The sequence below is a fragment of the Erythrolamprus reginae genome, chromosome 9 (genome assembly GCF_031021105.1).
Source record: "Erythrolamprus reginae isolate rEryReg1 chromosome 9, rEryReg1.hap1, whole genome shotgun sequence".
Lineage (NCBI taxonomy): Eukaryota > Metazoa > Chordata > Lepidosauria > Squamata > Dipsadidae > Erythrolamprus > Erythrolamprus reginae.
Window position 1 is genome coordinate 14,185,611 of NC_091958.1, and position 16,173 is coordinate 14,201,783.

A 16,173-nucleotide genomic window follows, 5' to 3' on the forward strand; every position below is an offset into this window, starting at 1 on the left:
GCTCAAAAAAGGTTGAAAATCACTGCCCTATAGGATCCTTCTGACCTCTTTTCTTCTTCCCCCCCTTTTTTCCCAGCATGCAAGAGTCCATCCTGGCTCAGGTGCAGCGAGTCATCAAGGGGGAGGTGAGCACGGCCATGAAGGAGCAGCAGGCGGCTGTCACCTCCAGCATCATGCAGGCCATGCGCTCGGCGGCAGGCACGCCCATCCCTGCCACCCACCTAGACTTCCAGTCCCAGCAGGCTCACATGCTGCAGCTTTTGCAGCAAGGGCACCTGAACCAAGCCTTCCAACAGGTATGCCTCCTTCGGACTCAAAGGCCAGGTAGACTCTCCAATTAGAATCAAGAATTGAATTGAATATACGGAATGGGAATAGAATAGAAAGAATATAATACAGTGATACCTTGTCTTACAAACTTAATTGGTTCCGGGACGAGGTTCTTAAGGTGAAAAGTTTGTAAGACGAAACTATGTTTTCCATAGGAATCAATGGAAAAGTGATTAATGTGTGCAAGCCCAAAATTCACCCCTTTTGCCAGCCGAAGCGCCCGTTTTTGCACTGCTGGGATTCCCCTGAGGCTCCCCTCCATGGGAAACCCCACCTCCGGACTGGACTTCCGTTGCCAGCGAAGCACCTGTTTTTGTGCTGCTGGGATTCCCCTGCAGCATCACAAAAACACGGAAGTCCGGAGGTGGGGTTTCCCATAGAGGGGAGCCTCAGGGGAATCCCAGCAGCACAAAAACGGGTGCTTCACTGGCAACGGAGGTCTGGAGGCGGGGCATCCCAGAGGCGGTGGTGGGTTTGTAAGGTGAAAATAGTTTGTAAGAAGAGGCAAAAATATCTTAATCCCTGGGTTTGTGTCTCGAAAAGTTTGTATGATGAGGCGTTTGTAAGACGAGGTATCACTGTGTAATATAATGGAATAGAATAGAACAAGAATGGAATGGAATGGAATAAATAGAATAGAAAGGAATAGAATGGAAATAGAATAGAATAGAATTCTTTATTGGCCAAGTGTGATTGGACACACAAGGAATTTGTCTTTGGTACATATGCTCTCATGCATAAAAGAAAAGATACATTTGTCAGGAATCATGAGATACAACACTTATTTATTCATTCATTCATTCATTCATTCATTCATTCATTCATTCATTCATTCATTCAATTTTTATGCCGCCCTTCTCTTAGACTCAGGGCGGCTTACAACATGTTAGCAATAGCACTTTTTAACAGAGCCAGCCTATTGCCCCCACAATTCGGGTCCTCATTTGGAAGGCTGAGTCAACCTTGAGCCGGTGATGAGATTTGAACCGCTGACCTTCAGATCTACCAGTCAGCTTCAGTGGCCTGCAGTACAGCGCTCTACCTGCTGCACCACCCCAGCTCCTTAGTGATTGCCATAGGGTACAAACAAGCAATCAGGAAATAATCAATATTAATATAAATAGTAAGAATACAAGCAACAAGTTACAGTGGTACAGGGTTCCCTCGATTTTCGCGGAGGATGCGTTCCGAGATCGCCCGCGAAAGTCGAATTTCCGCGAAGTAGAGATGCGGAAGTAAATACACTATTTTTGGCTATGAACAGTATCCCAAGCCTTCCCTTAACACTTTAAACCCCTAAATCGCAATTTCCCATTCCCTTAGCAATCATTCAGATCATTACTCACCATGTTTATTTATTAAAGTTTATTTAAAAAAATATTTATTAAAGGCGGATGAAAGTTTGGCGATGACATATGTTATCCGGCGGGAAACACCATGGTATAGGGGGGGAAACCATGAAATATTTTTTAATTAATGTTTTTGAAAAACCATGGTATAGACTTTTCGCGAAGTTCGAACTCGCGAAAATTGAGGGAACACTGTACAGTCATAAGTGGGAGGAAATGGGAGATAGGAACAATTACTCAGAAATCTGAGCTTTCGAATCATGGCGCGTGGATGGGATTGCAATTTCGATTGGAATTCTGGGAAATGATTACCCCCAAAGGTCCTTTCCCCCCTCCCCTTTTTATATCGGAATGTCCCAGCATTCCTCCGGATCTCCTGTATGCCTCTTTTCACCCTTGCAGGCTCTCACAGCAGCTGATCTGAATCTGGTCCTCTACGTGTGTGAGACAGTTGACCCTCAGCAAGTGTTTGGACAGGATCCTTGTCCTTTGTCCCAGCCAGTCCTTCTGTCTCTCATTCAGCAGCTGTCTTCAGATTTAGGCTCCCGGACGGAGCTGAAACTCAAGTGAGTACAATTTGGCAGTACATACACAAGAAAGCGGTACCCTGTCCCCAACTCTCAATAATAGTAGTAGTAGTAATAATAATAATAATAATAACAACAACAATAATAATAATAGGCGCTATAACAGGACAGATTGGGAGGGGGAGCGTCTTCCATCTCAATACACGACAGCGGCCAAAATTGGCTCAGTGGCTTTTGTTTATTTGTTTAAAATAATAATAAAAACTATTATTATTCTTATTAGTATTATTAGTATTATTAGTATTATTAGTATTATTAGTATTATTTACCAGTGTAGTTACGGAACTACCATTTACCAGTGGCAAAGAACTGGTGGGATCAAAAGCCCCAAAAAGTGGTCGAAAATGAGCAAGCAAAACTACTGTGGGACTTCCGACTTCAGACTGACCGAATTCTGAAGCATCACACACCAGACATTGTGATCGTGGAGAAAAAAAAAGTATGGATCATCGACATCGCAATCCCAGGAGACAGCAGAATTGAGGACAAGCAGCTAGAGAAATTAGTGAAATACGAAGATCTAAAAATCGAGCTGCAGCGACTCTGGCATAAGCCAGTGAAAGTGGTCCCAGTGGTACTTGACACGCTGGGCGCAGTGGCAAAGGATCTCAGCAGACATTTGAAAACCATCGGAATTGACAAAATCTCCATCTGTCAATTGCAAAAGGCCGCTTTACTGGGATCGGCAAACATAATTCGCCACTACATCACGCAGTCCGAGGTGCTTGGGAAGCACCCGACTGGTGATGAAATACGAAATCCAGCATAGTGATCTTGTTTGCTGTGTTGTACTGACATAATAATAATAATAATAATAATAATAATAATAATAATAATAATAATAATAATAATAATAATAACAACAACAACAATAACAACAACAAACAACAACAATAACAATAATAATAATAATAATAATAATAATAATAATAATAATAATAATAATAATTTATTAGATTTGTATGCCGCCCCTCTCCGAGGACTCGGAGCGGCTCATAATAACAATGCACCATGTACAAATCTAATGTTAAAAACAATTTGAAACCCTATTATAAAAAGAAAAACAATCACACAGCCTAACAGACCATACATAAACCATAATAGCTAGGGGCACATCAGTTTCCCCATGCCTGGCAACAAAGGTGGGTAGAGTACAGTCGACAAATTGTAGAGTACAGTAGACAATCCCTCTGGCAAAACCGTGCTTTGATAAAGATTGCGCAGCAAGCAAAATTTCACATGAGGACACTCATGCGCGGGAGATTTTGCCTATTTTCAACTGTTTTTTGCTTCTACGCATCCACGGAAACAAATAAATCGCCAAAGATCAGCAAAATCCTGCACATGAGAGCATCCTCACGTGAGATTTCGCTTGCTGTGCATGTGCAGAAGCCAAATGTCATGCCAACGGGCACGTGCGCCCCAGATGTGCATGCGTGGCAGTCCCGGAGAGCGTGCCGGTAATGGCCGATAAGTGAGACCCCCACCTGTTCCAGGAGCATTTATTTATTTATTTATTTATTTATTTATTTATTTATTTATTTATTTATTTATTTATTTATTTATTTATTTATTTATTTATTTATTTATTTATTTATTTATTTATTTATTTATTAGATTTGTATGCCGCCCCTCTCCGAAGACTCGGGGAGGCTAACAACAATAAAGAAGACAATGTAACAAATCTAATATTAAAAAATAATGTAAAAAACCCCAATTTAAAGAACCACTAATACATATAAGCATACCATGTATAAATTCTATAAGCCTAGGGGGAAGGGAAAATTTCAATTCCCCATGCCTGACGACAGAGGTGGGTTTTAAGGAGCTTGCGAAAGGCAAGGAGGGTGGGGGCAACTCTGATATCTGGAGGGAGCTGGTTCCAGAGGGTCGGGGCCGCCACAGAGAAGGCTCTTCTCCTGGGTCCCGCCAGATGACATTGTTTAGTCAATGACATTATTGTAACCAGAATTGACCTGCTTAATCTGGTCTGTCTTTCTCTCCTTCCCCTCCCCCCGCAGCTACCTGGAGGAGGCCGTGATGCATCTCGACCACAGCGACCCCATCACCCGCGACCACATGGGCTCGGTGATGAACCAGGTGCGCCAGAAGCTCTTCCAGTTCCTGCAGGTGGAGCCTCAGAACAACCTGAGCAAACCCGCCCGCCGGCTGATGATCATGCTGCAAGGCCTGGTGGCGAACAGCATGTCCTAACGGGGCTTCGACCACTCGCGCTTCACGGCGCCCGTCCGGGCTAACCAAGGGCGGCTGCTTTTCTTAAAAACTTTTCTCCATTTGGTCCCCCTCTTCCTCCTCCTCCTCTGCTGACGAAACGTCTCCGGGCCAAGCGGGGTGGGACGAGCCCTAATCCAGCCAGTTCGTCCCCCTACCAAAACGCAGTACACTTCCTTTCGGCGCGAGTCTCTTTTTTTGCACTTGCGCGAGCACACACACGAATCCCGCCTTCCCTCCCGCTTTGGAGCTCAGAGACCCGCTCCCCAAGCCTTTCAGGAGCGTACCGTAGGGAGGAGGGTCTCCTGGAATTCGCAGGAGTCCATGCCTGGCAGGGAAAGACGGAAGGACAAACAGGACGTAGAATCACAGCAGCGATAGTGAGAGATGCTAAACACCCCCCCCCCCATGTTGTGGGTGGTGAAAGGGGGGAGATCACAAAGGCCCCCCTCTTCCCCATTTGGGCTGCGCGCGGAGGGGGCACATTGTTACTCGGTGTGGTGGAGCATGTTTACGGATCGGACGATTCCTTTTTTTTTTTTTTAGCCGGAGGGAAGGTTGTGTTCACACCACATTACATTTTTTTTCCTTTTGTTTTTATCTAGAACCTTAAACTCTTTCGTTTTTGAATAATGTTTCGAGACAAGTTCAATAAATGACTTTTTTGGAGGAAAAAAAATAAACAAAAGCTTATTTTTGTTTATATGGGTTGGGTCCCACCTGCGTGGGTCAACCCTGGGCGCTCCTAAAAAAAAAATATCCAGTGATTTGCTTGGATTCGGTGTAACGTATCAGCTGAGAGAAATCCAGTTTGTTCATCCATGGAGTCATGGTTGGGAGGACACAAACACATCAGCCTGTGACTACTGGCTTTGTCAGTGACTGCAACACTTGGGAACATGAAGGCCGGGGCTTACAAACAGACTCAAAGAGGGTTCAAGTAAGACCTAGAGACAGATTTCTGATCCTTCTGTCCAGCCACTGGGCAGGAAAGGAGAAATGAAGAAAGGATTTCTATGCCCCTTTCAGATAGCCCCATTCTTTGGTTTGGCTTTCTGTCTCTCTCTCTCTCTCTCTCTCTCTCTCTCTCTCTCTCTCTCTTTCTTTTTTCCTCCCTCTCTTCCTCCCTCCCTCCTTCCCTCCATTCATTCATTCATTCACTCAGTGATACACCCATATGACCTCTCCTTTCTTTATCTCTCTCTTTCTTCTCTCTCTCTCTCTCCCTCCTTCCCTCCATTCATTCATTCATACATGCAGCGATACACAATCAGTACTTCCTTCCTTCCTCTCTCTCTCTCTCCCCTTTCCTCCCTCCATTCATTCATTCATTCACTCAGCGATACAACCAGTACACTTCCTTCCTTCCTCTCTCTCTCTCCCTTCATTGTTTCATTCATTCACTCAGCAATACACCAATACAATCAGTACCCTTCTTTCCTTCCTTCCTTCCTATCTCTCCCTCTCTCTCTCTCCCTCCCTCCCTCCATTCATTCATTCATTCATTCACTCAGCGATACACCCATACGACCTCTCTTTCTTTCTTTCTTTATCTCTCTCTCCCTCCTTCCCTCCATTCATTCATTCATTCATTCACGCAGCGATACACAATCAGTACTTTCTTCCTTCCTCTCTCTCTCTCTCCCCTTTCCTCCCTCCATTCATTCATTCACTCAGCGATACAACCAGTACACTTCCTTCCTTCCTCTCTCTCTCTCTCTCCCTTCATTGTTTCATTCATTCACTCAGCAATACACCAATACAATCAGTACCCTTCTTTCCTTCCTTCCTTCCTATCTCTCCCTCTCTCTCTCTCCCTCCCTCCATTCATTCATTCATTCATTCACTCAGCGATACACCCATACGACCTCTCTTTCTTTATCTCTCTCTCCCTCCTTCCCTCCATTCATTCATTCATTCATTCACGCAGCGATACACAAACAGTACTTCCTTCCTTCCTTCCTCTCTCTCTCCCCTTTCCTCCCTCCATTCATTCATTCACTCAGCGATACAACCAGTACACTTCCTTCCTTCCTCTCTCTGTCCCTCCCTCCATTCATTCAATCATTCACTCAGCAATACACCAATACAATCAGTACTCTTCCTTCCTTCCTTTCTCTCCCTCTCTGTCCCTCCCTCCATTCATTCATTCACTCAGCGATACAACCAGTACACTTCCTTCCTCTTTCTCTCTCTCCCTCCCTCCATTCATTCAATCATTCACTCAGCAATACACCAATACAATCAGTACTCTTCCTTCCTTCCTTTCTCTCCCTCTCTGTCCCTCCCTCCATTCATTCATTCACTCAGCGATACAACCAGTACACTTCCTTCCTCTTTCTCTCTCTCCCTCCCTCCATTCATTCAATCATTCACTCAGCGATACACCCATACGTCCATCATTCAATTCATTGGCCACCCATCTTAGCGCAGGATACCTTCAGGCAGTTTACAACATTAAAAAGATAAAACTTACACACTACAAAAGTATGAAAACGCAAGAGTTCACAAAAGATTTATCAGGTGTCGGCACCAACTGCCAAAAATGGGATTCCCATTTCCGATGTGGCATCTGGCTATTTATTCCAAAGGGTCCCATCACGGGACAAAACTCATCCCAGTCTCCACTGCTTCTTTGCCTGCCTTCTAAAGCAGAGTCATCTTACCTCCTCCTCTTCGGTTCCTTTCCTTCCTGACGTGACCCTCAGTGGGGACTCCCAAACCGATTCCTCCCTTGGCTTCTGCCCCTCTGGTCCTTTTCAAAGCCCTCCCTCTCAAGGTGGGGGGGGGGGACATTTGTCACCCTGGCAAGCAAGATGACACTTGACACCACCTCACTCCATTTGCTCCTCACCCAGCAGCCAGAATGCCATTTAACAGGTGGTTAATCTCATCCGAGCATCCGAGCATCAGGCCTTTTCCCAGAAGACGTTTCCACATCTAATATTGCTGGGCTCTCTAGGAAGCAGCTGTGACCTGGCATTTTGCGGCTTTATTTAAGGGAATACTGTTAAGTATTTAAGGGAATCGCTTTGTTTAAGGGAATACTGTATTTTTTGGAGTGTAAGACGCAGTGGAGTATAAGACGCACCTTAATTTGGGGGGAGGATAATAAGGGGTGGGGGCAAATCTACCTACCAGGTATTTATGTGGCTGGTCCTTAGTCTGGTCAGCTTCTGCACATTATTTTATTCCCTGGTTAGGACTGAAAAAAAGTCTTCAGAGGGAGTAGCAATGAAAACAAGCCTGCAAAAAATTAGGGCTTGAAAAAAACAAGGAGTGGCAAAGAAAAAATCCTGCAAGCTGGGAGGATCGTTAGCACCTCATTAGGGCTGTTTTCTTTTTTTGATCACAGCGGGGTTTGCTTGGAAAAAAATGCTTCCTTGACCACTCTTCTTGGGTGCCATAGAACAGTGTTTTTCAACCAGTGTGCAGCGGGACAGTAGTGTGCCGTGAGACATGGTCAGGTGTGCCGCAAAGCTCAGAGAGAGAAAGAAAGAGAGAGAAAGAGCAAGCGAGCGAAAGAACAAGAGAGAAAGAAAGCAAGAGAGAGAAAGAGAACGAGAAAAAGCAAGAGAGAGTGAGAAAGAGGGAGGGAAGGAGAGAGAGAGAGAAAGACATAGAGGGAGGGAGGGAGGGAGAGAGCAAAAAAGAGGAAGGAAGGAATAGAAAGAAAGAGGGATGGAGAGAGAGAAAGAGGAAGGGAGAGAAAGAGGGAGAGAGAAATATAGCAAAAGGAAGGAAGAGAGAGGGTTTCGTAAATGTAAAAAATGTGCCACGGCTCAAAAAAGGTTGAAAATCACTGCCATAGAAGACATTCTTGAAACAAACCCTGGGGTTAAAATCTTTGACCACAGGCTGAGAGAGGGAGCGATTCAAATGTTTACATCTTTTTTGTCCTGCTCTATGGCATAGAAAGTTGGCCTCTGACCGAAAGTCCCTTGAAAAGTGGTTTAGAAACATTTGAAATTTGGATTTACAGACGAATGTTAACATATAAAGCTGGGTTGACAAAAAGAAATGCGGTGATAAGTCGCCTGGGAAAGCCAAAGGAAATCATCAAAAATCCATCAAAAAGTGAAAATATTTGGAACGTGATACGACACTCTGATAAAATACGGGCATCCTTCACTTAATCCTCCAGGGAAAGATTGAAGGCAAATTAATTCCAGTGGGGAAGAGGAGGAGGAGGAGGAGGAGGAGAAGAAGGAGGAAGAAGAAGAAGAAGAAGAAGAAGAAGAAGAAGAAGAAGAAGTAGTAGTAGTAGTAGTAGTAGTAGTAGTAGTAGTAGTAGTTACAGAGCAGGAGTTTCCAACCTTGGCAATTTTAGGACTTGTAGACTTCAACTCTGGGAATTGAGGTCCACAAGAAGAGGAGGAAGAAGAAGAGGAAGAAGAAGTGGAGGAGAAAAGAAGAAGAAAGGAGGAAGAGGAAGAAGGCGGCTTCGAAATTTGGACAAACTCAGTCGTGCTTTTTCATGTGGCTATTGATAAAAATAGGATCACCAACATCGACAAAGTCCGATGATGGATATGGCACAAGAAGAGGGAGTGATAATGGAGTGGTTGGATCTTATGGGTGGAACCATCGGAAACACCTTTGAGATGGTCTCGATTCCCAATAGCTTCAGGGATGTGGCCATATGGGGGGTTGGGCAAGGACATGCAAGAGAGTCCGCTATTATGCGTAGAATGGGTTTTGATTTTGTAATATAGTCTGTGAAAGTCAGTTTCCCGGGAAGTTAAAGGCATTGGCCCCACCAGATTAGCCAAAACATATCCAAATGTAGACCTCAAATGTTGGAACTGTAAAGCAACCCATGGTACATACTATCACTTATGGTGGACATGAACAGAGAGAAAAAAAATTTGGAATATTATTAGAAATTGGATAAAAGAATATATTACGAAGTAGAATTGAAACCAGAAAAGTACTTACTAGGAATCATTACAGCAGTGTTTCCCAACCTTGGCAACTTGAAGATATTTGGACTTCAACTCCCAGAATTCCCCAGCCAGCAAATGCTGGCTGGGGAATTCTGGGAGTTGAAGTCCAGATATCTTCAAGTTGCCAAGGTTGGGAAACACTGCATTAGAGGACAACATACGAAAGCAAACTACTGTACTACTTTAATTAGACATATCTTAACAGCGGTCAAGCTATCTTTCGCGCAGATATGGAAAGATGAGAATATACCGAAGGAGAATATGGTGATAAAAAAAATGTTGGACTGTGCCACAATGAATAAACCTCTTTTAAAATTGCAGAACCGTCAAGAAAAATAATTTTTTACTGTATGGGAAAAATTCTACAATTGGCTCAAAAGCAACAGAAATAAAGTGGTACGAATGCATAAAGAATGTAAACCAAGGACACAGAACTAAAATTAAATACGCTTATGCGTGACACCTTTGTTTTTGTACTTTATTTTTAAAGTTGAATTTTAAAAAATAAAGCACTGGGCAACAAGCCAGGAGACATAGGAATTCTATTCCCACTTTAGGCCTTGAAGCTAGCTGGGCAGTTTTTGGACCAATCCTCTCAACTCCAGGAATAATGCAAATCCCACTCCTGAAAATATAGTGATTATTTAAAAAGCAAATGTCTTGTGCCGAGATGTATGTGCACAATGGATGTTTTATTTCTTTGCTCATCAAATTTATATGGATAAGAAGACTTAAAAAACCAATATATCAAAAACGATTATGCTTTAAACTTAAAAGTTGAGCGAACAACAGATGTTCATAGCAATGGAGCTGCCTCGATATATCATTGGTCCTGTGGGGTCAGCAGGCCTAAAGGCACAACTGGATTTTAAGGGACTTCTATAAAATCAACAGCGAAAGAGCCAAACTCATTTTTTTAAAAAAAATTAAAAATAAACTTTATTTGTAAACACACACAAAACAAAACACAAAAAGATTTAAAATCATTGGACATTGTGTAATGTGCCTGTAATACAACTGTAATTGTAATTGTTTGCTATTATTATTATTATTAATAATAATAATAATAATAATAATAATAATTTATTAGATTTGTATGCCGCCCCTCTCCAAGGACTCAGTGCGGCTACATAGCTTATATTACATAGCTTATATTTACATAATATACGTTGTTTCTATACATTGGTTTTATTCATGTATCTCCTTTCTTTCCCTTTTTTAAACCAATTTACTCTCCAACTTTCTAACATTAAATCACTCCCCATCTTGGCTTTTTCATTTTTTCCATCCAGTCATAAAACCTATCGCAACACTTGAAATATTCTAGCTCATCTGTATTTTTAAGTTCTTTTGTTAGATATCCACTTCTGCACATATACAGTGATCCCCCGAGTTTCGCGATCTCGATCTTTGCGAAACGCTATATCGCGATTTTTCCACCCGATGACGTCACTCCCTTCCTTTCTCATCTTTCTTTCTCTCTCTCTTTCTCTATCTTGCTTCTTCCTCTCTCACACTCTCTTCCTCCCTCTCTCATCTCTTTCTTTCCTTCTCTCTCTTTCTCTATCTCTCCCCCTCTTGCTCTCGAGCGGCGGGTGGCACCCAGGGAAGGTTCCTTCGGCCGCCCAGCAGCTGATCTGCTCGGCAGCGCAGTAGCAGCGAGGAGCCGAAGATGGGGTTTCCCCTTTGCATGGGTAACGGGGAAACCCCATCTTCGGCTCCTCGCTGCTACTGCGCTGCCGAGCAGATCAGCTGGTGGGCGGCCGAAGGAACCTTCCCTGGGTCTTCAACTCCCAGAGCGGCGGAAAAGCGGCGGACAAGCGGGCAGGCAGGCAGCTCCTCAGCTGCTGGGTCTTCCCAGGTGCGGAAGTAAAAACACCATCTGCGCATGCGCGGCCATGGAAAAAGGGCACGCATGCGCTGATGGTGTTTTTACTTCCGCACCGCTACATCGCGAGAAATCGATTATCGCGAGGGGTCTTGGAACGGAACCCTCGCGATAATCGGGGGATCACTGTACTGTTATTTTTTCAATTATATAGTGCAGAGAAGAACGACAAAGATGATTAGGGGACTGGAGGCTAAAACAATTGGGCATGGCTAGTTTAATGAAAAGAAGGACCAGGGGAGACATGATAGCGGTCTTCCAATATCTCAGGGGTTGCCACAAAGAAAAGGAAGCCAAACTATCCTCCAAAGAACCTGAGGGTCCAACAGGAAGCAATGGGTGGAAACTAAAGAAGGACAGAAGTAACTTAAAACTAAGGAAAAATTTCCTGACATTGAGAACAATTAATCTGTAGAACGGTTTGCCTCCAGAAGTTGTGAATGCCTCAACACAGTTTTTAAGATGATGAACAACCATCTGTCTGAAGTAGTGTAGGGTTTCCTACCTAAGCAGGGGGTTGGATTAGAAGACCTCCAACTCTTGTTGTTACATTGTCAAATGTTTTCTAAAATTTGTCAATTTTCCATTACAGAAGAATAGAGTGGAGTGGAATGGAATGGAATGGAAAGGAATGGAATGGAATGGAATGGAATGGAATAGAATAGAATAGAATAGAATAGAATAGAATTCTTTATTGGCCAAGTGTGATTGGACGCACAAGGAATTTGTCTTTGGTGCAGATGCTCTCAGTGTACATAAAAGAAGTCACAGGTCCATAGATTTTGGACCCATTCTGTAAATTACCCACTTGGGGTATTTAGGTTCAAAAAGCGTTGCCCTCTGATGCACCCTTTCACCTAGCTAATGGTTACAGACCGGAGAGTTTTAGTAAGTATAGATTAGATGAGGCTTGGGGGAGGTCGCATGCATGCACACCCTGCACAGCACCTTGTAAATCCCCCCTGATCTCATCTGCCCATGAAAACAGCTGCTAAAGAGGTTAAATAGTTGTCAGAGGCAAGCACATCTGGGAAGGGGGAGGGGAGGGAGAGAGAGATTTCCTAGCATGTCTTCCCAAGAGGAGATCATGGCAAATACTGCTAAGATTGAGACTGGGGGTGGGGGGAGGGGAGGGGGGGAAAGACCCACATGGTTATGTCTATTTTTCAAAGCTTAAGCTGCTCCGAGTCCACGGAGAGGGGCAGCATACAAATATAATAAATTATTATTATTATTAAATTATTATTATTATTAAATTATTATTATTATTAAATTATTATTATTATTATTAAATTATTATTATTATTAAATTATTATTATTATTAAATTATTATTATTATTAAATTATTATTATTATTATTATTATTATTGTTGTTGTTGTTGTTATTATTATTATTATTAAATTATTATTATTATTAAATTATTATTATTATTATTATTATTATTAAATTATTATTATTATTATTAAATTATTATTAAACTGCCCAAGAAGCTACTGATACAGTTCTGCAGAGGAATCATTGAATCTGTCATCTGCACCTCTGGTCTGGTTTAGTTCTGCAACCCAACAAGACCGACACAGACTTCAGAGGAGAATCAGAACCGCAGAAAATTTTATTTATTTATTTATTTATTTATTCTATTTTTTTGCCGCCCTTCTCCTTAGACTCAGGGCGGCTTACAACATGTTAGCAATAGCACTTTTTCTAACAGAGCCAGCCTATTGCCCCCACAATTTGGGACCTCATTTTACCCACCACGGAAGGATGGAAGGCTGAGTCAACCTTGAGCCAGTGATAAGATTTGAACCCCTGACCTACAGATCTACAGTCAGCTTCAGTCGGCTGCAGTACAGCACTCTACCTGCTGCGCCACCCCGGCTCATTTTGCTGCCAACCTGCCTTCCATTGAGGACCTGTATACTGCACGAGTCAAAAAGAGGGTGGTGAAAATATTGACTGACCCGTCGCATCCTGGACATAAATTATTTCAACCCCTACCCTCAAAACCTCTCGACAGAGCACTGCACACCAAGACAACTAGACACAAGAACAGTTTTTCCCCGAATGCCATCACTCTGCTAAACAAATAATTCCCTCAACAGTCAAAACCATTTACTAAGTTTTCACTACTATTAATCTTCTCATTGTTCTCATCACCCACAAAGGGCTGTATGAGTGTTAAATTTGTTTTTTGTATCCTTACGATTTATATTGACTGGTTCCTAATATGATTGTATTGCTTATTTGTACTTGGACTATCATTACCTTATGCATCAGTGAAGGGCTGCAAAAAATCTTACTACCACACTGTGGGCAGGGCTTATTTTGTGGGCGTGGCTTGTCAGCCTTGTGACCAGGTGGGAGTGGCTTGACAATCATGCGACCGGGTGTGTGGTTTAAAGGTCATGTGACTGGCTTAAAAGTGGCCAACTTGATGTCACTCACAGTAAGAGTTTGGGTTAGGGTGCCTGGCCTCTCCTCGCCTCAAATTTCCCTTACTATTACTGAACATCCAAAATATACTATTTAATTCTATGTATATATGCCATATGTGTACATACATATTACACACAGGCACACAAAAATATACATTATGTTCTGTCGGCTCTCTGGTAGACTCCTCCCAAAAAGTCACAGGTACAAATTTCAGACACACACACGTTTGAAAATTCAAAACAATGTTCTTTATAATGAAAATTCACCTAAACCAAGCTCTCTTTTGGTATAGCAAAGAGCACTGGTCTCCAAACAAACTGGTACTTTGTACAAGTCCCTTATCAGTTCTGTGATACTTATCTTGCAGCAGTGAGGCAATTCACAGTCCTTCTTCTTTCACAAAGTGACACACACTTTGCTCTGGTTTAGTTTCAAAGCGGGGGGAAATCAGCACACAAAAGGTCAAAGTCAGTAAAGCAGTCACGAAACACAACGATCAGATAATCCTCCACAATGGCCAAACCCACAGGCTGCTATTTATAGCAGCCTCACTAATTACCACAGCCCCACCCAACCACAGGTGGCCTCATTTTCTTTGATAATAATCTCTCAGTTGTTGTTGCCTATGCATCGCTCTCCGCATGCATGGCTGTATCATTAACTCTTGTTCTGAATCCAAGGAGGAGCTAGATAGTTGATCTCCTTCTGAGCTGTCTGCCACACTCTCCTCCTCCCTGTCACTCATGTCTTCTTGGTCAGAGGAGCCTTCATCAGCAGATTCCACCGGGGGCAAAACAGGCCTGCAGCATGTGGATGTCTCCCCCACATCCACAGTCCTTGGGGCAGGAGCAGGGCCAGAGCTAACCACAACACATTATCTACTATATAAACTGTATGTGTATTTACACACACACACATGCACAACACAACTCTTCTAAAATTATACATATTTCAACTTCATTTGCTGCAATAGGAAAAACATACCCAGAGCCCAGAAGGGAAAAAAAGAAAAAAAAATCAATTTTTTTCTTACTGGTTCTGCGTATCTGACTATACCCATAGAAGCCCATCGCTGCTTATAATACTTAACGAATGTATCTTTTTCTTTTATGTACACCGAGAGCATCTGCACCAAAGACAAATTCCTTGTGTGTCCAATCACACTTGGCTGATTTTTAAAAAAATCTATTCTATTCTAGGTCCACCTGCAGAGTTGCTGCTGGAGAGATAAACTAGGATGATGCTGGGAGCACGGAACGGATTAAAGAAGAGAGCAGTGTTTCCTTGCCAGCTGGCTTCCCTATCTCTGTGTGTGTTTGTGTGTGTGTGTTGAAATGTATTTCTAAGACTGGTCTGTGTTGATTTCTCTTCTGAGAAAAGCAGAAAGGGGGGGGGTTAAGCTTCCAAGAGATCCCCCTTTCTTTTGGTGGTGCAAGATTTGCACAGTGCATTGAAAGGACTAATTGTTGGCCTCGCCATTCCCTGCCTCCTGCTCATCATTCCAGCTTTTAGGAATTAGTTTTGCCTTCCAAAGAGATCCGGTATCTCCCAATTCCCCTCTTGCAGGCACTCCCAGCAAAGATTGGGTAGTCAAGGGGAATAATAATCCTGAGGATGGTTGCACAAGATGGGCTCCAAAACCTTTATGATGAATCAGGGAGGGGGGAAGGGAGTTTCCTATTCATTCTTCGTGCTCTCTGGGGAATTCTGGGGCTTGTAGTCTACTGGTCAGGAAGTTGCCATGGTTGAGAAAAACCACTCTAAGCCATTAAATAGTGGCTCTGGGTTTATGTTACCGGGCAACCAACTCAACTCTGGGAGTTGAAGTCCAAAAGTCTTAAAGTTGCCAAGGTTGGAAACTCCTGCTCTGTAACAACTACTACTACTACTACTACTACTACTACTACTACTTCTTCTTCTTCTTCTTCTTCTTCTTCTTCTTCTTCTTCTTCTTCTTCTTCTTCTTCTTCTTCTTCTTCCTCTTCCTCTTCTTCTTTTTCTTCTTCCCCTTCTTCCTCCTCTCCTTCTCCTTTCTCCTCCTCTTGTGGACCTCAATTCCCAGAGTTGAAGTCCCCCAGTCTTTAAAGTTGTCAAGATTGGAGACTCCTGCTCTGCAACTACTGCTGCTGCTGCTGCTGCTTCTTCTTCTCTTCCTCCTTCTGTTGACTTTGTGTGTCCTAAGGTCACCAAAGAGGATCACATCCTAAGTATGAACCAATTACCAAGACTCTGAATTGTGATCACTTCATCCTCCTGGAGCTGCTGCAAAGGGCTTCACCCTGAAAAAAAGCATCCGTAAGTCCTTCCATTCACCACCCCCTTTCGTGCTGTTGTAACTTTGAACGGTCACTAAACGAACCGTTGTAAGCCGAGGACTGCCTGTTCTTGTATTGGCTCTTCCTC

At 43.0% G+C, this 16,173-nt stretch overlaps 1 protein-coding gene across 4 annotated transcripts in view; it reads left to right on the forward strand.

The window, feature by feature from the left end:
* Positions 1-5,186, forward strand: part of EDC4 (enhancer of mRNA decapping 4) — a 56,104-nt gene extending 50,918 nt beyond the window's left edge. For all 4 annotated transcript variants that reach the window (XM_070760352.1, XM_070760354.1, XM_070760355.1 and 1 more), the window contains exons 27-29: positions 77-296; positions 2,082-2,245; positions 4,288-5,186. In XM_070760352.1, coding sequence (XP_070616453.1) covers positions 77-296; positions 2,082-2,245; positions 4,288-4,480 — 577 coding nt within the window. In that variant the 3' untranslated portion in view covers positions 4,481-5,186. The remainder of the gene's footprint in view (positions 1-76; positions 297-2,081; positions 2,246-4,287) is intronic.
* Positions 5,187-16,173: the final 10,987 nt, after the last annotated feature.